Below are 16,486 nucleotides of genomic sequence, written 5' to 3' on the forward strand. Positions count from 1 at the left end.
AAAGTGAATCCAGAAAGTTACAGAATCAGGATCAAAGTGTTCTCGATGATCACTGGTGCACCTGCTGTGGGTTGGAGGGGTGGCTTTTACAGGTGAAATGTGCACAGTCCTGCGTGGGGAGGAAGTGATGTCACTTTGTAGGTACTTGAGTACTCTGCAGTTTTAATAGCTAGGGAGAAAAAAAAAAAAAGAAAAGAAAAGGGAAATCTAAGTTGTGACATAGGCTCCACAAGGGCCAGCGCACAAGTAAACAAACTAGCAACTTACAATGCACAGACGGATATTAGTAATCAGTTGAACTGGGTACTTGGCGGTTCAGCTGCTGGTTACGCCACAGACCGTGTGGACAAGAGAGCTGGGGAATTTTAAGCAAGCGAGAGTTGATAGCTCTAGGACAGAGAACAGGACCATTATATCCCATGACCAGAATTTCTGCAGTACAGACGACTATCGGTCTATGATGTTTCTTCCAACTTAGCCTACCAAAGCCTCACATAGGCAATTCTATATTAACAAGGGACCTTGGATTTGAATTATGTGATCTTGTGGAATTAGTTACCTCACTGAGTTCATGCGTTCATTCTTCAAAAAGCCCACTTGGGCGAATGCTGACACTGAAGCTCCCCTGACTGAGTTTTACCGTCGTTCACAGCACCTTTATTCGGATATAGTGGCAGAACAGCAGCACAATGCTGAAAGCGATCATGAAGAGGAAAAACAGCCCAATCCGGTGACAGATGAAGAGTTGAGAGGGGAGAGACATGTGAAGAGGCAATGTACCTCATCTAATAATAGAGTGACGGTATCTAGTTGTCCTGGTAAGGCTGCTGTGAGGGACAGATCTCCAACCAAGACCATATGATTCCAATGCATTCCTACTAACTAACCCTGTTTTCATCAATAGTTCCGAAACCAACTTCATTTACCATTAAAGGTCGACAGACAAACCCTGTCGACCTCGATATAGCGACCAAACCACTCGAATGTACCACGACAGTAGAACAGTTACTTCCTGAACCGGTATCCGAGACAAGCAATGATGAGTCACTGTCGGAAGAGGAATTTCCGGAGCTTGCACGAAAGGCCCGCGAAAGGGCACGCCAACATGTAGCACCTTCGAGTGGCCATGCTCCAACGATGCAGAAGCCCGATCTTCATAAACCGCGAAACGAATTTAATGCAGAGTCCCCGGATCCTATCGTCCCTGGGCCCCACTGCAAAACTGGCGAAGCTCCTCTCTGCGACCCAGTTGTACACATTCTTATTACTTCTTCGATTGAAAATACAAAACCACTGCTCGTCCGCCGGCGATTGTCTCAAAATCTAGGGGATGTACGAAAGGCCTGGTGCAACAAGCAGGCATTCAGCCCCAAACTCGCCTTTTCTATTTTTCTCACATGGAAAGGCCGACGAGTGTTCGATGTTACTACCTGTCAGAGCCTAGGGATCCGAGCTCCGGCAGCCAGTGACAGCTCTTTCTTTGCGAATAGCTTTTCAAACGATGACGGGATCTTACGTATTCATATGGAGGCCACTACGCAAGAATTGGTCGAAATGCAGAAACGGCAAGGATATATGAGCCTACATCAGGCAGAGAGATCAAGTATTGCGCGGGAAGAGATTACAGAGCAGGTGATTCGCATTACCCTACGGACTCCAAGCTCCGAAGATTTCAAACTCAAAGTTCGGCCGACATCCAAAATATCTGATGTCATTAAAACCTTTCGCACTGCTCTGGAAATTTCAGAGAAGGTGGTTGACTTTCATTTTGATGGTGAACGTCTTAATCCTGATTCTTCGGTCAGGGATAATGATATTGATGATCTGGATTGTATTGATGTTGTTATAAAGAATTGTAGATGATGACCCACAGTGCGTCTCTCAAAGGGTAGCTATTCATTAAAGGATTGTATGTGATTCATATAGCCGGTAGTTAGCTTTATTCCAATTCAAATGGCAGTTGATGGTAACCACAATCTGGAGAGAAATTAGCCACAAGTATAGAATATGATAGTGAATGCTTCTATTGCTAGTTAAAGCTGGCGGAAACCACAGCTGCAGAGTGGCAGGAGGAACAGTAGGACCACAAACCAGCAGAGACAAGAGCATTTAGCATGTGTTAGTCTTACTCCAACCTTGTGAAGGCAACCCCCTGCAAGCACACAAGACAAGGCACAAGAATCCATACAGATAGAAGACTTACTAGCTAATATGGAACCACAGTCTTTCCAAGGTTATTACTTATTATGCTAGGAAGGTGCTCATGTACATAAATATATCTTTGTCCTCAACCACCTACTGTAGTTTTAGAGCATCAAGCTTATCATACCTATCATTCTCCAGTATTGCGGTGATCTCTACTCCGTACTCTGTATTTAAACACTTTTCTTCTTCCAGCACTGACTGAAGCCTGGAGAGTGGTATTAAGACACTAGTCTCTATGTAGTTAGTTAGTCTCCATTAGCAGCTCATTATCTTTGATCTGATGCAGAGTTTTCGTCCCAGTTCTCATCCAAATCTCTTACAAAGTTGGTGAGCAAGAGCACAAGATGCATAGAGTTCATGTTCTGTGGTCCCTATAAGTAGCTTCCGCATACGGTTAGTAGCCTTGTAGGCCTTGGAAGACAAAGTCCTGAACTAAGAACTGGAAACCTCAATAGTGGATGCCATCCCAGGTTCCTCAGTAATGCAAAAATGAAGGTTCTAACAGCAAATTTTGTGACATGTGCTGTGAAAAGCTGCAAAGCGTCCCCTACTTCATTCCCACTCCATTTCCATAATGCAGAGCTTGAGCAGCAGGAGATTGAGTTCTCACCCCAATTACTCTACAATATCCTACCTCGCATAGACTGGGATGCACTGCAAACAACAGCAAATGAAGTAAGTTGTCATATGTCTTATCCTTGTGACTATAGCTTCAATAAAAATTTGACCGATGAGTATTTATGCTTCTTGATCATTTTGATATTCCTAGAATCCAAGCTGACGATCCAGATATAGCTAGGTTTTGCGGGTCTAGTTGATTCAAAGCCAGAGAAGGACCAGTTGCAAAACGAACAACTATTACGAGACCTCCACCGGCTTCTACTTGAAACTTCCGTTGTCGAGGGTAAACTCGTTTGCGGCAACTGTGGGCACGAGTACAAGATTAAAGAGGGGATTGCGAACTTTTTGCTCCCGAGTCACTTAGGTATGTCTTTATTCTTCTCCACACCGAATTCCTAATGGGCGAGCACGGTTGTAAGAACTTCCATTTTATCCTTCGATTGAAACCACATGTACCAGTGCTGATCTTCGTCCCACGCATCTAGTCTGAGGGTATAGTAAATTATTGAGCGAGTGGTTGATATACGAGAAAGTTCATCAGGATCCTGGGCATGATGTAAAGCCTTTCGAAGCATCATTTAGTGACGGACGAGGAAGGGTGCACGCATCGCGTATAGAAGTTGCTATGGTCATTATTATAAGCAACAAAGAAGATCTCCCCGCAATTCCATATCGAAAAAGGCAGCATCTATTATCAAGCCTCTTTCTAGGCCCGATTACAGTACCGCCAAGTCAACCAATAGGCCTCTAAACGGTATCCTCGCTTTCATTGGGCCCGCAGGCTTCGATAACTACATTGATATATATGTATGCTTCATACATACTTATTCGCAATACTTAGGCAGCATCTCCCATAGATGTTAGGATGATTGCAAACATGTCATTTTTCTTGCACTGCAGCATTAACTTCCAGGTAAAACTCCAAGTATTTAAACCTAGCCCTAGCCATGAACTTTCGCCTCCGATAACAATTGAAGGTAGAAATTAGACCTATTTGGGACGGTACAAGAATATATGGAGGATACATGACCATTGTAACAGAGACGTGCAAGATCCTAAGAAACAAAGAAAGAAAAAGGGAGGACGCCTAACGCATCGCGGAAAAGGCAATATCGAGTCTCGACGGTTGTCCACAGCCCCAAAATCAAAGCTTGTTAACGCTATGAAGGTTACGAAAATAGATCTTTACAAGGTGTATTCAACTGTGTTTTAAAAGGAGTAAAAACCAGAACACCGAGGGTAGAAGGCTTCAGTATGTCGAAAAGTGAAATCAGTTTAGGAACCCCTTACAGCCGGCCGAGCCGCAAAGGCATGGTATTCTATCATCGCTATCCCATTCCCGCTCAAACTTGTAGTCATAGGTGAGTTCCTCGTCTGTAATAAGCAAGCGTTAGACATGAGAGGACAGCAAAAGATCCAGTGGACAAGTCAACGTACCTCGGTCGATATCTCTCAATGCATAAATAACGATCCGTTTGCTACCATCAACTTTGATTATCTTTGCAGTGCAATTTGGAGTGCAACTATGATTGATAAATCTTGCAATTCCACCTCTTTTTGTAGCATCAATAACAGTGTTTTCGTCAATTCGGAATAGGTAGCTGCTCCCTATACCGCTCTTCAAATATCTCCTTTCACGCATGTCTGCGACTTGTTGACGAACTTTCTCTCCAACATACTCAATAATCATATCGTTGGCGGAGATATTTTCCTCGGCGTACAGTCCCCAATTATGAATAGCCGATCGAGCAAAACGCACTGGCTTTTTCCGCTTTTTCAGTTGATTGAATCGCAGGACGTCGCTGTCCCCATTTTGCATTGGGAGGGCTTGCTTCTGTGCATTGATATCAGCGATCAGACGCCGATTATTTACACGGGTAGACCGAGACGTAGATTTAGAAAGTGATTTAGCCGCAAGAAGTCTCGCCGCTTCGGCGGCTGCTGCATGAGGGTCATTCTTCGCTTTAGCCAACCGTTCTTCGCGAGCTTTCTGGACTTTGATCCGATGAGGCAGGTACTTCGATTTTTCTGATTCCCGAATCCTTTTTCTTCCCTCTGTCCTTGCCGAACCAGAAGGATTTGGAACATAATATCCGTCAACCCTTGTCTCAGAGTGCACTGGGCCTCTGTCGCCGCCGCGATTAATTGCCTTTATTTCTTTATGCTTCCAAGTCCAAGCGGCCAGATTCCCAATATCCGCCGCGAGATGCTCTGACAGAGCCTTTTTAAGGAAATTAATATCCTCGTCATCCTTAATGAGACTCTGCCAGCCGTCCAAGTCGAGGACAATTGTATCATCGTCTTCTGCTGTTGGTCGCGGTTCGTCTGTTGACACTCCCCATTCCACTTCTGGTTTCAGCTCTTCAATGGCCGGTTCAGAAATTTCTATTTCCCCTTCGGGTAGCAACTCGACTGATTCTTCGAACAATAGAGGCTGCGTAGAATCAATTTCTTTCCGTTTCGGGGCTTGCCTTTCCTCAAAGATCTGCTTCCCGGATTGACCCTTCACTTTACGTTTCTTGTCTTTCGGTACCGGTGTTACCGTCCGCAAAGCATCGGTTGAATCTGCAGGCAGAGCCTCTTGTGCTGTTTCCTCAACCAGTGATTCCAAAGGTTTCGCGTCAAGTTCAAATAAATTATCGACTTCTTTTCGCTTTTTGCGTGTTGCAAGCTCTTCAATTAATCGTTTCCTCTTTTTAGACGAAGTTGGAAGTGTGTTGATTCCCCGTTCTAATTCTTCAATGATACTCTTCTCCCTGTCCGGCAGACCGCTCTGCTCAATACCGCCCGCCAGGCTTTCAGACTCCGGCAGGGGTACGTCTAGCGGTTTGGCATCCAACAAGCTTGGGATTTTCCGCATTAAGTCATCCTCATTGTCGGATTCCGCAGACTCCGAACTTAGACGGCTGAGAGGGCGGCTTTCCACCTCTTCCGTGTCTCGAGCGAAGGAAACCTGCTGGTCATCATCTGAATCTTCAATCTCATGAAGTTGCTGAAGGCGGTGATATAAGGGCCTAAACTCTCTTTTCCTCGGTTTGGCTCTTCGCCTTTCATCGATATATACCGCGTTACCTTGCTCAAATCCTTTGACCTTCCTTATACGCGGAAGCGCCAAGACATTCAAACTGGAAACACCACCGGGTCGATGGTGACGAGAATAAGCGTCTGATTGGGAATGGACCACGGTGCCATCAGTCGACGCATCGATCCTAAAGCTGGGTCGCCCCGTACCCTCAGGCGCCGGAATTCCAAGTTGTTGCCGTTTTGCGTTGTGACGGTCAGGCTCAAGGAAATCATACAAAGCTGGAGCCGCCACTCGGGATTTAACATCATCTAGTAGCTTGTCTCTCAATTCAATGATAAGAACGCTGAGGGCTTCCCGCGCGGGATCGAGGTTTTCTACTCGGAGTCGTTTTTCTTCCTCGATATCTAGCTCCATTTCCCGGTGCAACCTCTCCCTTTTCGCCTTCTCCCGCTTCTCTGCTTTAATGCGCTCAGGACTCGGGCTTCTTTCGTAGTTCGGGTTACCATATGGTTGGCATTCCATGTTCATAACATAGGTAAAAAGTGCAGTCATATGACACATTCTGTAGCATCGTTCTGCTTCTAATTCACCACGGCGCGAATTTTCGAAGACAATATAGTATCCGGTCTTATCGCATCTGACCGCCTTCCAATCGTAAAGCTTTAAGCGGCGCTCTAGGTGCGGAACTGTGGTGCTCAAAACCGGAACGTAACAATGGGCAATGAATATGTACGGATCCCGTTTGATTTGCTGCAAAATGGGCGTTTCTTCAATTCTCGAAGGCACCGGCGACTTCAAGACCGCCCGTGGGCCATCGGGAGCCAGAAGAGAAGGGTGAAGAGAAGATCGTCCCGATGGCCCCTTCGGAGCTGTAGAGGGTGGAAGATTGTCTTTTGACTGTTCGTTGTCCTTTTTCGCACCCTCACCTATGGGTAGCCGGTTATCATTATTTCCGACAGACTCCTTCCTACTTTCCTCTAGCGAAGGAAATTCTGATTTCTGGGCTGTAATAAGTTTCGCAACCATTCGGCCGCTGACGACGCCATTTCGATCCAACTCGACCCGAATTCGCCGAGTTCCAATCCTCTGCTCTTTTTTACATTCAAGGTACGCCCTTCTGACGGCCTGGGAAGCGGATAAAGATATACCACCGCGGAACGCTCGACTATCCTTATATTTAATGGAACAAACTCCAAGGAATCTACCAGTCATAGGATCGGTTCGGTTATTGATCTCTCCAATGTCCCCAAAGCTGGAAAATAAGGCACTTATAGCAGCGATCGGTGTTAAGGGATCAAAACCAGTCACCACTATCTGAGTCGGAGGTCCGGGACCGACAGAGGTAGTAGGATCGTACGCCCACGGTCGAAGAATATAAGGCGTTGGTCGATACTTGGTCTTTTGTTTGCAAGCAGCACCGCGGGTATAGTTTGCAATTGCCATGCGAGGGTCGCAAGGGGGAGGGTCCTTTTCATCGTCGACGCCGAATGTCTCGTACTGGGGCTTCCTTCGCCTGTCTTTGGACGGAAATTTCCTATCAAGATCCGGATCATATGTTATTTTGTGGCCTTTAACCTCGCTGTTTGCCGGACGTGCTTGTACGCGAGGAGTCGGAGGGGTGTGCAAGGGCGTAATTGTGACAGGCTCAGGTCCGCCATGAGCTTCGCATGTCGGTGCGAGCTGAGGTGCAGCATCCGTGGAGCCAGATTTGGAACCCAGCGGGCTTTCGATCTTACACGGGGGGGAAGAATCGGTATTTGTCAAGGGGGTGAGGGCACAGGAGCTTATCCCATTCGGTTTCGCTACCCCGGGTGGCGCAGAGGCAGAGAAGAAGCCCGAGGAGCCAGTGCTAAGGGAACTCGAAGATGTTGCTCCATTGGTATCACCGAGCGCAAGAGTCGTCTCCGCGCTTCGCTCACCCACGGCCCTGACAGGATTATCCGCTGACGTGCCCACCCCACCTTTGATGTCGGGAGTCGACGATAGGCCCAGGTTCGGTAGCGGATCGGCCGCCTTTGGCGTGTTGGCCGCGTGCCGGTCCTGGGCAGCTTTGCTACGTTTCTTTTGGAGAACAGATGGAGCGGTCGGAAAAAAATCTGCGAAGCCAGCGGGGGCACGCGACATGGTCACAGAGATGGCTATGAGCCTGATGCCGACCACGTATAGCGTGCAAACACCATCCTTGAATCTTATTCACAAGCTGAGCCGTTCCTATGCAGTGCCACGAAACGGGCTACAACCACGAGATGCGACCGGCTGTTAGGGGGCTGGGGATTAAAAGGTGCTAAAAACGCGATTGTGGCCGGCAAGAGAGCAGATGCGGCGAGTGAAAATCAAGAAGGAACACCAATCGAAGGGGTTGCGGGTACTTGAGTTGGTCAAGAGGCCGGCTTGGTTTGGGAGCAAAAGGGGGTTTCCCACATGGGCATTCACCTTGACAAAGCTTCGCAATCCACAGAAGAATAGTGCAAGATGGGAAAAAACAATTTTGCGGAGGTTTGGATATTGCTCCAGGGCTGGATGTCGAGGGTCCCAAATAGGAATAGTGAGATCACTGGTAAGAGGTCATGGACCGACATTACGGAGTGCAAAGAGTATAGTACTGTAATATGTGAGAATCGACCTGTGACAAGCCAAATACTGCCTTGGCACTAGACCCGGAGGAGCGCTGGAATTACGCCGCTTTACGCACTAATATTATATAATCACACCGCTGCCATGTTTGCGTGGTTTGCTCACCCTAATAACTAGTTGGGTGGTAGTTAGTTTATGTAATCCCAGCAGGGGGGTCGGTTTCGGCCCAAAGAACGGAGCACTCTGGACAGACCACAGGGCTGAAAAGATGTGTGGATGGAGGACTTGTGGGCGAGCTCACTAGCGGATTCTAGGGGAGGGATGATGATGTACGGAGTACTCTCGAGCTTAGGAAAGGAAGCCAGGATAAGCAACTCCTCTGCGGAGGATACAGAGTAACTGCTTTACTGTGCTCCGTACCTTTGAAGGAACCCCTACAGAGTACCTTTGTTGCGCTGAACTGTGTGACCGAGGACAAACAGTCACTTGGAAATGTATTCTAATTGTGAACTCACTACCCCCCCTGGTGCGGCTGTGATCTGGCGGCTACAACAAAACTAGCTGTGTCGTTAACTACTCTGTAACCACAGTACAGAGTACTCCGTACATAGTCAGCTTTATTTCAGGACCGAGTCTGGGTCAAGTGCTCCATACATAAGATGCCATCTTGCTCTACGCAATCCACTAAAACTAGTTCTCCATAGTGCAGACACCCAGAGGCGAAGATCATAGCCTTTAGTTGTTTGGGCGCAAGGGGACCGGGCCGGGTCTGCTGGAAGGCCGGACGCAACCCTGATTGGCCAAATTGCTGGCGAGTTGGGAACCATGGCAAGGTGCTGTCTCACGTCCTTTTTCGGCGCTGTTCCTGGTCCTCGGAAGAAGCCCCCCGTGGCGGTCAAAATTCCGCAAGTTACCATATGCCCTTCCGGCATCGAGCAAACAGGATCTACGCGATCAAGCAATACGTACGGAGGGGTAAATAGGTTACATACAGGCTCGCAAATACTTCAGATGGCAGGCAGTCTCGAATGGCAGCAGGTTCCGACATTCGACGAACTGCTCCGTGCAGCTGGGCGTATAATTATCGGAAATGCCACTTCGATGGCAAAGTGGAGAAAAACTCCCTGTTATGCACGGTGATTAGTTAGTTCTAGCGACGGGGGGGCCACTCTCAAGGACTGTGTGCTGTACTAGTTTCCCCTACAGGCCCGTAAAAGTGGGAAGAATGCCTATATTTAACCACAAGATATGAGACCCGAGGCGGAATTTAACTGGCCGCAGTCGGGCACAGCCCTTTGAAAATTGACCACACCGCATTCCGGCTCCTTTCTCTTACTCCCCCCCTCCCCGAGTCGCCAGCTCCCCGTCAAACACCGTCAGCTTTGGTTGGTATCTCTATCTCTTCTCCCTCCTCTGTCCCTCTATCTCCCTCTCTCTTCTCCTGTGCTTCCTCCCTCTTGCCCACTCCGTCGTCATCCAGGGGTTCAGCCGCTCCGGATCGTCCTCTCCTTCCTTTCCCTGGTACGGAGTATATTTAGCTGCCTGCTCCTCCCTCTTTCCCCGCCTCTCACCTTTCTTCACTTTCGTCGTCCCCCTAACGAACTCCGACTTTCTCACCCATATTCCCTCGCTCAACACAACAGTTCCACGTTCGCTGCAGCTATATCCTCGTTCCCCAAACTTGCCATTCGTCTTTATCGCTCTTTGAACCAAAAACCACCCCGTGTCTGACAGCAGTTGACCCTATTCCACCAGTACATCTGCAACCATGTGGTATGAAACCTTCCCCCTCCCCAACCAAAGCATTCGATCATGCTCGCTGACCATTGCGAATCCAGCGGTATTTTCGGTTACATCAACTACCTCGTTGAGAAGGATCGTGCCTACATCATCGAAACCCTGCTCAATGGTGAGATGTTTCCCGCATCGTTTGCATTCGCTTTAAATGCATATCGGGCGTTTTCGCTAATCTCTCTCTTTATCTGTTTGCCAGGCCTATCAAGACTCGAATATCGTGGCTACGATTCTGCTGGGCTTGCCATCGATGGAAATAAGAAGAACGAAGTCATGGCCTTCAAGGAGGTTGGCAAGGTCGCCAAGCTCCGAGAACTGATTGCCAGTGCCAACCCAGACCTAACCCAGGTCTTTGACTCCCATGCCGGTATTGCCCACACCAGATGGGCCACACATGGGTCGCCATCCCGACTCAACTGTCACCCACACAGGTACGCTTGCTTCCCCGTTTGCTCCATGCTCTACTTGACCATGGTTACAACGAATTAACGATTGCTCGCTCACACGCCCACAGGTCCGATCCAAACTGGGAATTCTCTGTTGTCCACAATGGGATCATCACAAACTACAAGGAGCTCAAAGCGCTTCTTGAAAGTAAAGGCTTCCGTTTCGAAACAGATACAGACACCGAATGTATCGCAAAGCTTGCCAAATACCTCTACGATCTTCATCCAGATATCGACTTCACCGTTTTAGCAAAGGCTGTAATCAAGGAGCTTCAGGGTGCCTTTGGTTTGTTGCTGAAGTCTGTGCATTACCCGCACGAAGTCATCGCTGCACGAAAGGGATCTCCTTTGGTCATCGGTGTTCGCACGTCGAAGAAGATGAGAGTCGATTTTGTAGATGTTGAGTTCTCCGAGGATGGTCCGCTTCCGGCGGAAGAGGCGTCTCAGAACCTCGCCATCAAGAAATCGGCCGCAAGCTTGTTGGCCCCGCCGGACAAGTCGCTCTTGCATCGATCGCAATCTCGCGCGTTCTTATCCGACGACGGCGTTCCCCAGCCCTCCGAATTCTTCCTCTCTTCGGACCCTTCTGCCATCGTCGAGCACACAAAAAAGGTCTTGTATCTCGAAGACGATGACATTGCTCATATCCACGATGGCCAGCTCAACATTCATCGTCTGACCAAGAACGATGGTACTTCAAACGTCCGTGCTATCCAAACCATCGAGTTGGAGCTGCAGGAAATCATGAAAGGAAAGTTTGATCATTTTATGCAGAAAGAAATTTTCGAACAGCCCGAATCTGTTGTCAACACGATGCGCGGTCGTCTAGACGTCGCAAATAAGAAAGTCACATTGGGCGGCCTTCGCCAGTATATCTCAACTATTCGACGCTGCAGACGAATTATTTTCATCGCCTGTGGTACCAGTTATCATTCGTGTATGGCGGTTCGTGGAGTGTTCGAGGAGCTAACAGAAATCCCCATTGCTGTCGAACTAGCATCGGATTTCTTGGATAGAGAGGCCCCCGTTTTCCGCGACGACACTTGTGTTTTCGTGTCACAATCAGGTGAAACTGCTGATTCCCTCATGGCACTGAGATACTGCCTTGAGCGAGGCGCGTTGACGGTTGGCATTGTGAACGTTGTTGGTTCATCTATTTCTTTACTCACTCATTGTGGTGTGCATATCAATGCCGGCCCTGAAATCGGTGTTGCTTCAACCAAGGCCTATACTTCTCAATTTGTGGCCATGGTCATGTTTGCTTTGTCACTTAGTGAGGACCGTATTTCCAAGCAAAAGCGGCGCGAGGAAATTATGGAGGGCCTTTCAAAGGTTTCTGATCAATTCCGGGAAATCCTTAAACTTAACGAACCAATCAAGGAGATGTGCGCGAAATTCTTCAAGGACCAGAAGAGCTTGTTGCTTTTGGGCAGAGGAAGCCAATTTTCTACCGCATTGGAAGGTACACATTCCTCCCCTCCCCGCCCAAAAAAAAAAAAAAAAAAAAGTGTGCAATACCATATTAACCCTCGCTATAGGAGCCCTCAAGATCAAGGAAATATCGTACCTCCACTGCGAGGCGGTAATGTCTGGAGAACTTAAACACGGTGTGTTGGCATTGGTTGACGAAAATCTCCCAATAATTATGATTTTGACCCGGGATAAAATCTTTGCCAAATCTTTGAATGCCTACCAACAGGGTATGATTGTTTCCCCGTGACTAACGTGATACATCACTAACATATTCTTTACAGTGATCGCTCGCGGTGGTCGCCCGATCGTCATTTGCAACACGAACGAAGAGGAGTTCCCACCATCGAGAGTGGAGAGGATCGAGATTCCTCAAACGGTCGATTGCCTCCAAGGCCTTCTCAACGTCATCCCTCTCCAACTTATTGCATACTGGCTTGCCGTTGCTGAGGGGTTGAATGTTGACTTCCCTCGTAATCTTGCAAAGTCGGTGACGGTTGAGTAGATGCTCCGTATTATCTTCAGGCGCCTTAAAATGACTCCAAATGTTGGTATTTTCATGGAAGCAAAGGTCATGTTATCTGATGGTACTCATGGAGCAAGGCCAGGTGTTAGCTAGTTAGTTGCTGCTACGTCCCCGGGTTATGTCTTTATTGCCGCGTAGGGATTGATCAAACATAGATATTATACTTTGTTCATATTCTTAAGTTTATACAGAGTACTACTACGTACAGAGTATTCTTTTGTATGTTTTCGATGGGGATAACCTATGTGGATGATAAGCACATAGGCACATAGTCGTTTGTTTTGGTGTACGGAGTACAAAGCGTCCATCGCTGCGCTACTCCATACCTAGGTTAAGTATAACATGCCGGATCGCGGCCATGGTTTAGCAAGGTTCTAGACAGAATAGGGTTTTGGAGGTCTACAACGAGTCTTCTGCTCTTTGAGGAGTTACAGCTCCACCAACCACAATTACATCCAAAATGGCTGCATTCAAAGGTCCTGGTCACACTGAAGTCTATAACGGTTAGTCTTATGTTTCTTTTTCAAGAAATCGAAGTGGAAAGGCCATGCCCGCGATGTTGGCGGGAGCGGGGCACTCCATCGACCAGATAGTAACGGTTCACAATAGGAGCAAATCTCCGCATCGCCATCGTCCACGCACGATGGAATACCCCGATAATCGAGGCTTTGGTCGGAGGTGCAAAGAAAAAGATGCTCGAGCTGGGGGTCAAGGAAAGCAATATCGTTATTGAAAGCGTACCGGGAAGCTTTGAGTTACCCTTTGCGGTCCGAAGGTGAACTAGTCCTCCCTAGACCCCGTCTTCTACTCCCCTGTTTGATGCCCCCCTCGGGCGAAGTTTGGGGAGTTAACCGATGGTTGGATCATGCATGTGACATTTTACTCATCGAATATGTAGGGTCTATACAGCATCGCACGTCCAAGCAGCTTCCGTTTCCTCAGGAGCTTCTGGAAGTGTAACGACCGATCTTCTGTCCTCGTCGACAGATTTTGCAAAACTTTCCACCACAACGGGCACAGCGTCGGATACGACCACCCCCAAGCCCACGTGTGCTAGCGCCCCCGACGCTACCGCAACGGGGCCATTTGACGCGATAATCGCCATTGGCGCCCTTATCAAGGGGGAGACGATGCATTTTGAATATATTGCCGATGCGGTTTCGCATGGGATTATGCGTGTCCAGCTTGACGCCGGGGTCCCGGTTGTGTTTGGCCTGTTGACCGTTTTGACGGAGGAGCAAGGACTCGTGAGGGCTGGAATGGTGGAAGATAAAAATGGGAAGCGGCACAACCACGGGGAGGATTGGGGTAGTGCCGCGGTGGAGTTGGGAATCAAGAGGAGAGCATGGGAGGAAGGCAAGATAGGGTAGATAAATACATGGGGGATTTTCGCACTGGGTGGCTGGATGGAATGAACGGCTCTCTTAGGGCTGATATCGAATCGTTCGGTGGAGACGATGAGGTCCATCAAATGTAGATTACACATCGAATAAACAACATGCACGGGTAAACGATACATTAGCACCTGAAACCGTAAAATTTCGGATCTAAAGTCTGAAATTTCTAACAACCCCAAGAACCATTGAAAGAAACCGCTCAAAAGAAAATCGAAGCGATCTATCGCAAAGGCTTGTCCGATTATTCTTCCATTTGGTCACCTTCCGCAGGCTTTGACTCGTCCTCTTCCTCTTCTTCCTCAGATATAGCCTTTCTGGCTGCATTTTCAGCTTCTTCGAGCAGCTCTTTTGGTACTTCCATATGTCTACCCTTGGTGGGGCCGTCCAAAGCGCTGATCCACGTCATTTCTAGCTCAAAATCCTTGTCCTTGCTGTCCTCATGGGCGATATAAATGATGCGTGCGGCTTCCTTAATCCCATCCAGGAGGCTAAGATTCTCCGACGGCAAATCTAACTTCTCAAGCTCAGCCTTGGCAGCTTGTCGACCTTTTCCAGTGGCAGCACCATAGTAACCCTATGGCGCGAAGGTTAGCCGGTAGGGGGTTCTACCAGTGAATACCATAAGCTTACCCAGTAAAGTCCGCTGGGCTCTATCATGAATAGGCCCGGCCCTCCAACCTTTGTGCCGTCTACCTTCCCGCCAGAACCCGACTTTGGTCCTGATCCGACTTGTCCATCCACAGGAAGCTCTGCTTCGGAGTCCCAGCCCCCTACTATGGCGGTGACACCGAATGGTCGAACGCTGGAGTATAGGGTATATGCCTGGACGTAACCTCCAAGTCTGTTTGCGAGTACTCCTGTAGGGATGGGTGCCTTGTAAGTGTTTCTCCAAGAGGCAGCTTCGTCTCTAGCTCTCGCCACGAAATGTCGCCCATCAGGAACAAGACCTGCTGATACCTGTAACACTCGTAGCCAAGAAAAGCCAAAGCAGTCAGCAGCAAACTTCGACACAGCTTTCATTGCCATGCCCCGGCAAGGGGTGACTCCGGTTGTTTGTGAGAGAGAGAGGGGGGGAGAGAGAGAGAGAGAGAAGGGGGGGTTGGGGATCAAAGGGCACTGACTATGCCGATATTCCGATCCACCGTCGCTATCCTCTTATTCGCGCCTGGCTTAAGCAGCCTACTCGAAACGATCTTCTCTACGGCAAGGATCACGCCATCTTTACACCTTATTCCAATCGCAGTGCCTCCATTCTCAACAGCCTTTACCGCATACTCGACCTGGATGGAGTCAGTTAGAAGGATTTCATAGTAAGCGGCTGAACGACGGGGATGAATGCTCACTTGAAAATTTCGTCCGTCCGGTGAAAATACAGAGTTGGAAAGATCGTAACCCGTGCCTATGGACGTCTGGGTTCAAATCAAAGATCAGTCTCAACTCCGAAATAGAGCTAGCCCAGGGGTCGGATGACAGACCATTGTGTCGAAATCGGACAAATATGGATTATAGGAAAATGAATGGTAGTGGCCCTGATAATGGTGATAGGTATTTGAAAAGCAATTAGGAATTGAGGATTAGGAAGGAGGAGGAGGAAGTGGGAGGTTGGCGCAGTCGACGATATCGAAGAGCTCGCTCGCTTTGGCGTTGAGCTTCTCCAGGCGCGATGCACACACACACGTCACGGGATGGCAGCCTTCAAGCTCCAGTCACATGACACGCCTTATGCTTATATAATTAATTAGCTAAAAAAAAAAATGTACTTAACTAACTAATCTTTGATACACTCTATGTGCCGTACATAGTAAGTCCTAAAGTACTCTGTACCTGTAAGTTACGCCTCTAAGATTACACTGTACATGCGGAGTACTTATCGAGTACCTACATCTTACCCATTGTAAGCCTCAGTACGGAGTACGCGGTATCCGAACTTTGTACGGAGTTGCCCGTACAGTACAGGATGGAACTCCTCCGAGAGCTTACTCTGTACTCTGTACGGAGTGGGTGTACAGCGTTTATCTTGGGAATTATTTAATAATTTAACTATTGGAGCAGAGCTCTGTTTGTGCAATCTCATCTGTGGATATCCATTAGCGACAAAGTCCTCTGTGTTCCCCTCACTAATACTGCGCGATGTGTCTATCCATGTACTGCTAGGTACGAAGTAACTACCTAACTTCCAAAACTTACCCCTCCTGGGCTTGCAAGATTTGGGCAGTTGGGGAGGCACATGTGCCCAATTGGTTGGGTTTTAGCAAACTAACTACTCCGTACAGAGTAATTAACTGGAACTCCCAAGAAATGAATGGACGACACAGGAAGAGGTCTTGGTTGGGCAGACACCAGGTGTCCAACCATTATCATCAGTTGACCTGCCCTCCCTCCCCTTGATACCCAATCTTCATTTCTCATCATTAAATTTTTACAGAGT

The 16,486-nt window shown here is 48.2% G+C and overlaps 6 protein-coding genes across 6 annotated transcripts; 4 read left to right on the top strand and 2 right to left on the bottom strand.

Annotated features, from left to right (window-relative positions):
- The first annotated feature begins 342 nt into the window (after positions 1-342).
- On the top strand, positions 343-1,976 carry D8B26_006905 (uncharacterized protein). Its single transcript, XM_003066818.2, has 2 exons — positions 343-818; positions 905-1,976. The coding sequence occupies exons 1-2, from the start codon at positions 572-574 to the stop codon at positions 1,861-1,863; spliced, it is 1,206 nt and encodes a 401-aa protein (XP_003066864.1). The 5' UTR covers positions 343-571; the 3' UTR covers positions 1,864-1,976.
- Positions 1,977-2,652: 676 nt separating this feature from the next.
- RMT1_2 (type I protein arginine N-methyltransferase Rmt1) lies at positions 2,653-3,729 on the top strand. The gene is made up of 3 exons (XM_003066819.2): positions 2,653-2,880; positions 3,001-3,190; positions 3,312-3,729. The coding sequence occupies exons 1-3, from the start codon at positions 2,695-2,697 to the stop codon at positions 3,314-3,316; spliced, it is 381 nt and encodes a 126-aa protein (XP_003066865.1). The 5' UTR covers positions 2,653-2,694; the 3' UTR covers positions 3,317-3,729.
- A 70-nt stretch (positions 3,730-3,799) lies between these two features.
- SET1 (histone methyltransferase set1) lies at positions 3,800-8,314 on the bottom strand. The gene is made up of 2 exons (XM_003066820.2): positions 4,264-8,314; positions 3,800-4,200 (listed from the first exon to the last, which is right to left on the bottom strand). The coding sequence occupies exons 1-2, from the start codon at positions 7,973-7,975 to the stop codon at positions 4,097-4,099; spliced, it is 3,816 nt and encodes a 1,271-aa protein (XP_003066866.2). The 5' UTR covers positions 7,976-8,314; the 3' UTR covers positions 3,800-4,096.
- Positions 8,315-9,790: 1,476 nt separating this feature from the next.
- On the top strand, positions 9,791-12,849 carry GFA1 (glutamine--fructose-6-phosphate transaminase (isomerizing)). The gene is made up of 6 exons (XM_003066822.2): positions 9,791-10,198; positions 10,264-10,334; positions 10,419-10,650; positions 10,734-12,127; positions 12,204-12,365; positions 12,420-12,849. The coding sequence occupies exons 1-6, from the start codon at positions 10,194-10,196 to the stop codon at positions 12,638-12,640; spliced, it is 2,085 nt and encodes a 694-aa protein (XP_003066868.1). The 5' UTR covers positions 9,791-10,193; the 3' UTR covers positions 12,641-12,849.
- A 163-nt stretch (positions 12,850-13,012) lies between these two features.
- On the top strand, positions 13,013-14,031 carry D8B26_006909 (uncharacterized protein; the record flags this gene model as incomplete). Its single annotated transcript, XM_003066823.2, has 3 exons — positions 13,013-13,164; positions 13,271-13,436; positions 13,560-14,031. The coding sequence occupies exons 1-3, from the start codon at positions 13,122-13,124 to the stop codon at positions 14,029-14,031; spliced, it is 681 nt and encodes a 226-aa protein (XP_003066869.1). The 5' UTR covers positions 13,013-13,121.
- A 268-nt stretch (positions 14,032-14,299) lies between these two features.
- On the bottom strand, positions 14,300-15,695 carry D8B26_006910 (uncharacterized protein; the record flags this gene model as incomplete). The annotated part of the gene is made up of 5 exons (XM_003066824.2): positions 15,534-15,695; positions 15,402-15,467; positions 15,180-15,338; positions 14,689-15,015; positions 14,300-14,632 (listed from the first exon to the last, which is right to left on the bottom strand). The coding sequence occupies exons 1-5, from the start codon at positions 15,534-15,536 to the stop codon at positions 14,300-14,302; spliced, it is 888 nt and encodes a 295-aa protein (XP_003066870.2). The 5' UTR covers positions 15,537-15,695.
- Positions 15,696-16,486: the final 791 nt, after the last annotated feature.

The sequence above is a fragment of the Coccidioides posadasii genome, chromosome 3 (assembly GCF_018416015.2).
Source record: "Coccidioides posadasii str. Silveira chromosome 3, complete sequence".
Taxonomy (NCBI): domain Eukaryota; kingdom Fungi; phylum Ascomycota; class Eurotiomycetes; order Onygenales; family Onygenaceae; genus Coccidioides; species Coccidioides posadasii.

Excerpts from the sequence above, each read along its gene's own strand:
- D8B26_006905 (XM_003066818.2), top strand. The coding sequence starts at position 572 with ATGCGTTCATTCTTCAAAAAGCCCACTTGGGCGAATGCTGACACTGAA. Across the intron at positions 819-904 it reads GACGGTATCTAGTTGTCCTG|TTCCGAAACCAACTTCATTT; the intron begins GTAAGGCTGCTG and ends TTTCATCAATAG.
- RMT1_2 (XM_003066819.2), top strand. The coding sequence starts at position 2,695 with ATGAAGGTTCTAACAGCAAATTTTGTGACATGTGCTGTGAAAAGCTGC. Across the intron at positions 2,881-3,000 it reads TGCAAACAACAGCAAATGAA|CTAGGTTTTGCGGGTCTAGT; the intron begins GTAAGTTGTCAT and ends ATCCAGATATAG.
- SET1 (XM_003066820.2), bottom strand. The coding sequence starts at position 7,975 with ATGTCGCGTGCCCCCGCTGGCTTCGCAGATTTTTTTCCGACCGCTCCA. Across the intron at positions 4,201-4,263 it reads ATTGAGAGATATCGACCGAG|ACGAGGAACTCACCTATGAC; the intron begins GTACGTTGACTT and ends TGCTTATTACAG.
- GFA1 (XM_003066822.2), top strand. Across the intron at positions 10,335-10,418 it reads CATCGAAACCCTGCTCAATG|GCCTATCAAGACTCGAATAT; the intron begins GTGAGATGTTTC and ends TCTGTTTGCCAG. Across the intron at positions 12,128-12,203 it reads ATTTTCTACCGCATTGGAAG|GAGCCCTCAAGATCAAGGAA; the intron begins GTACACATTCCT and ends CCCTCGCTATAG.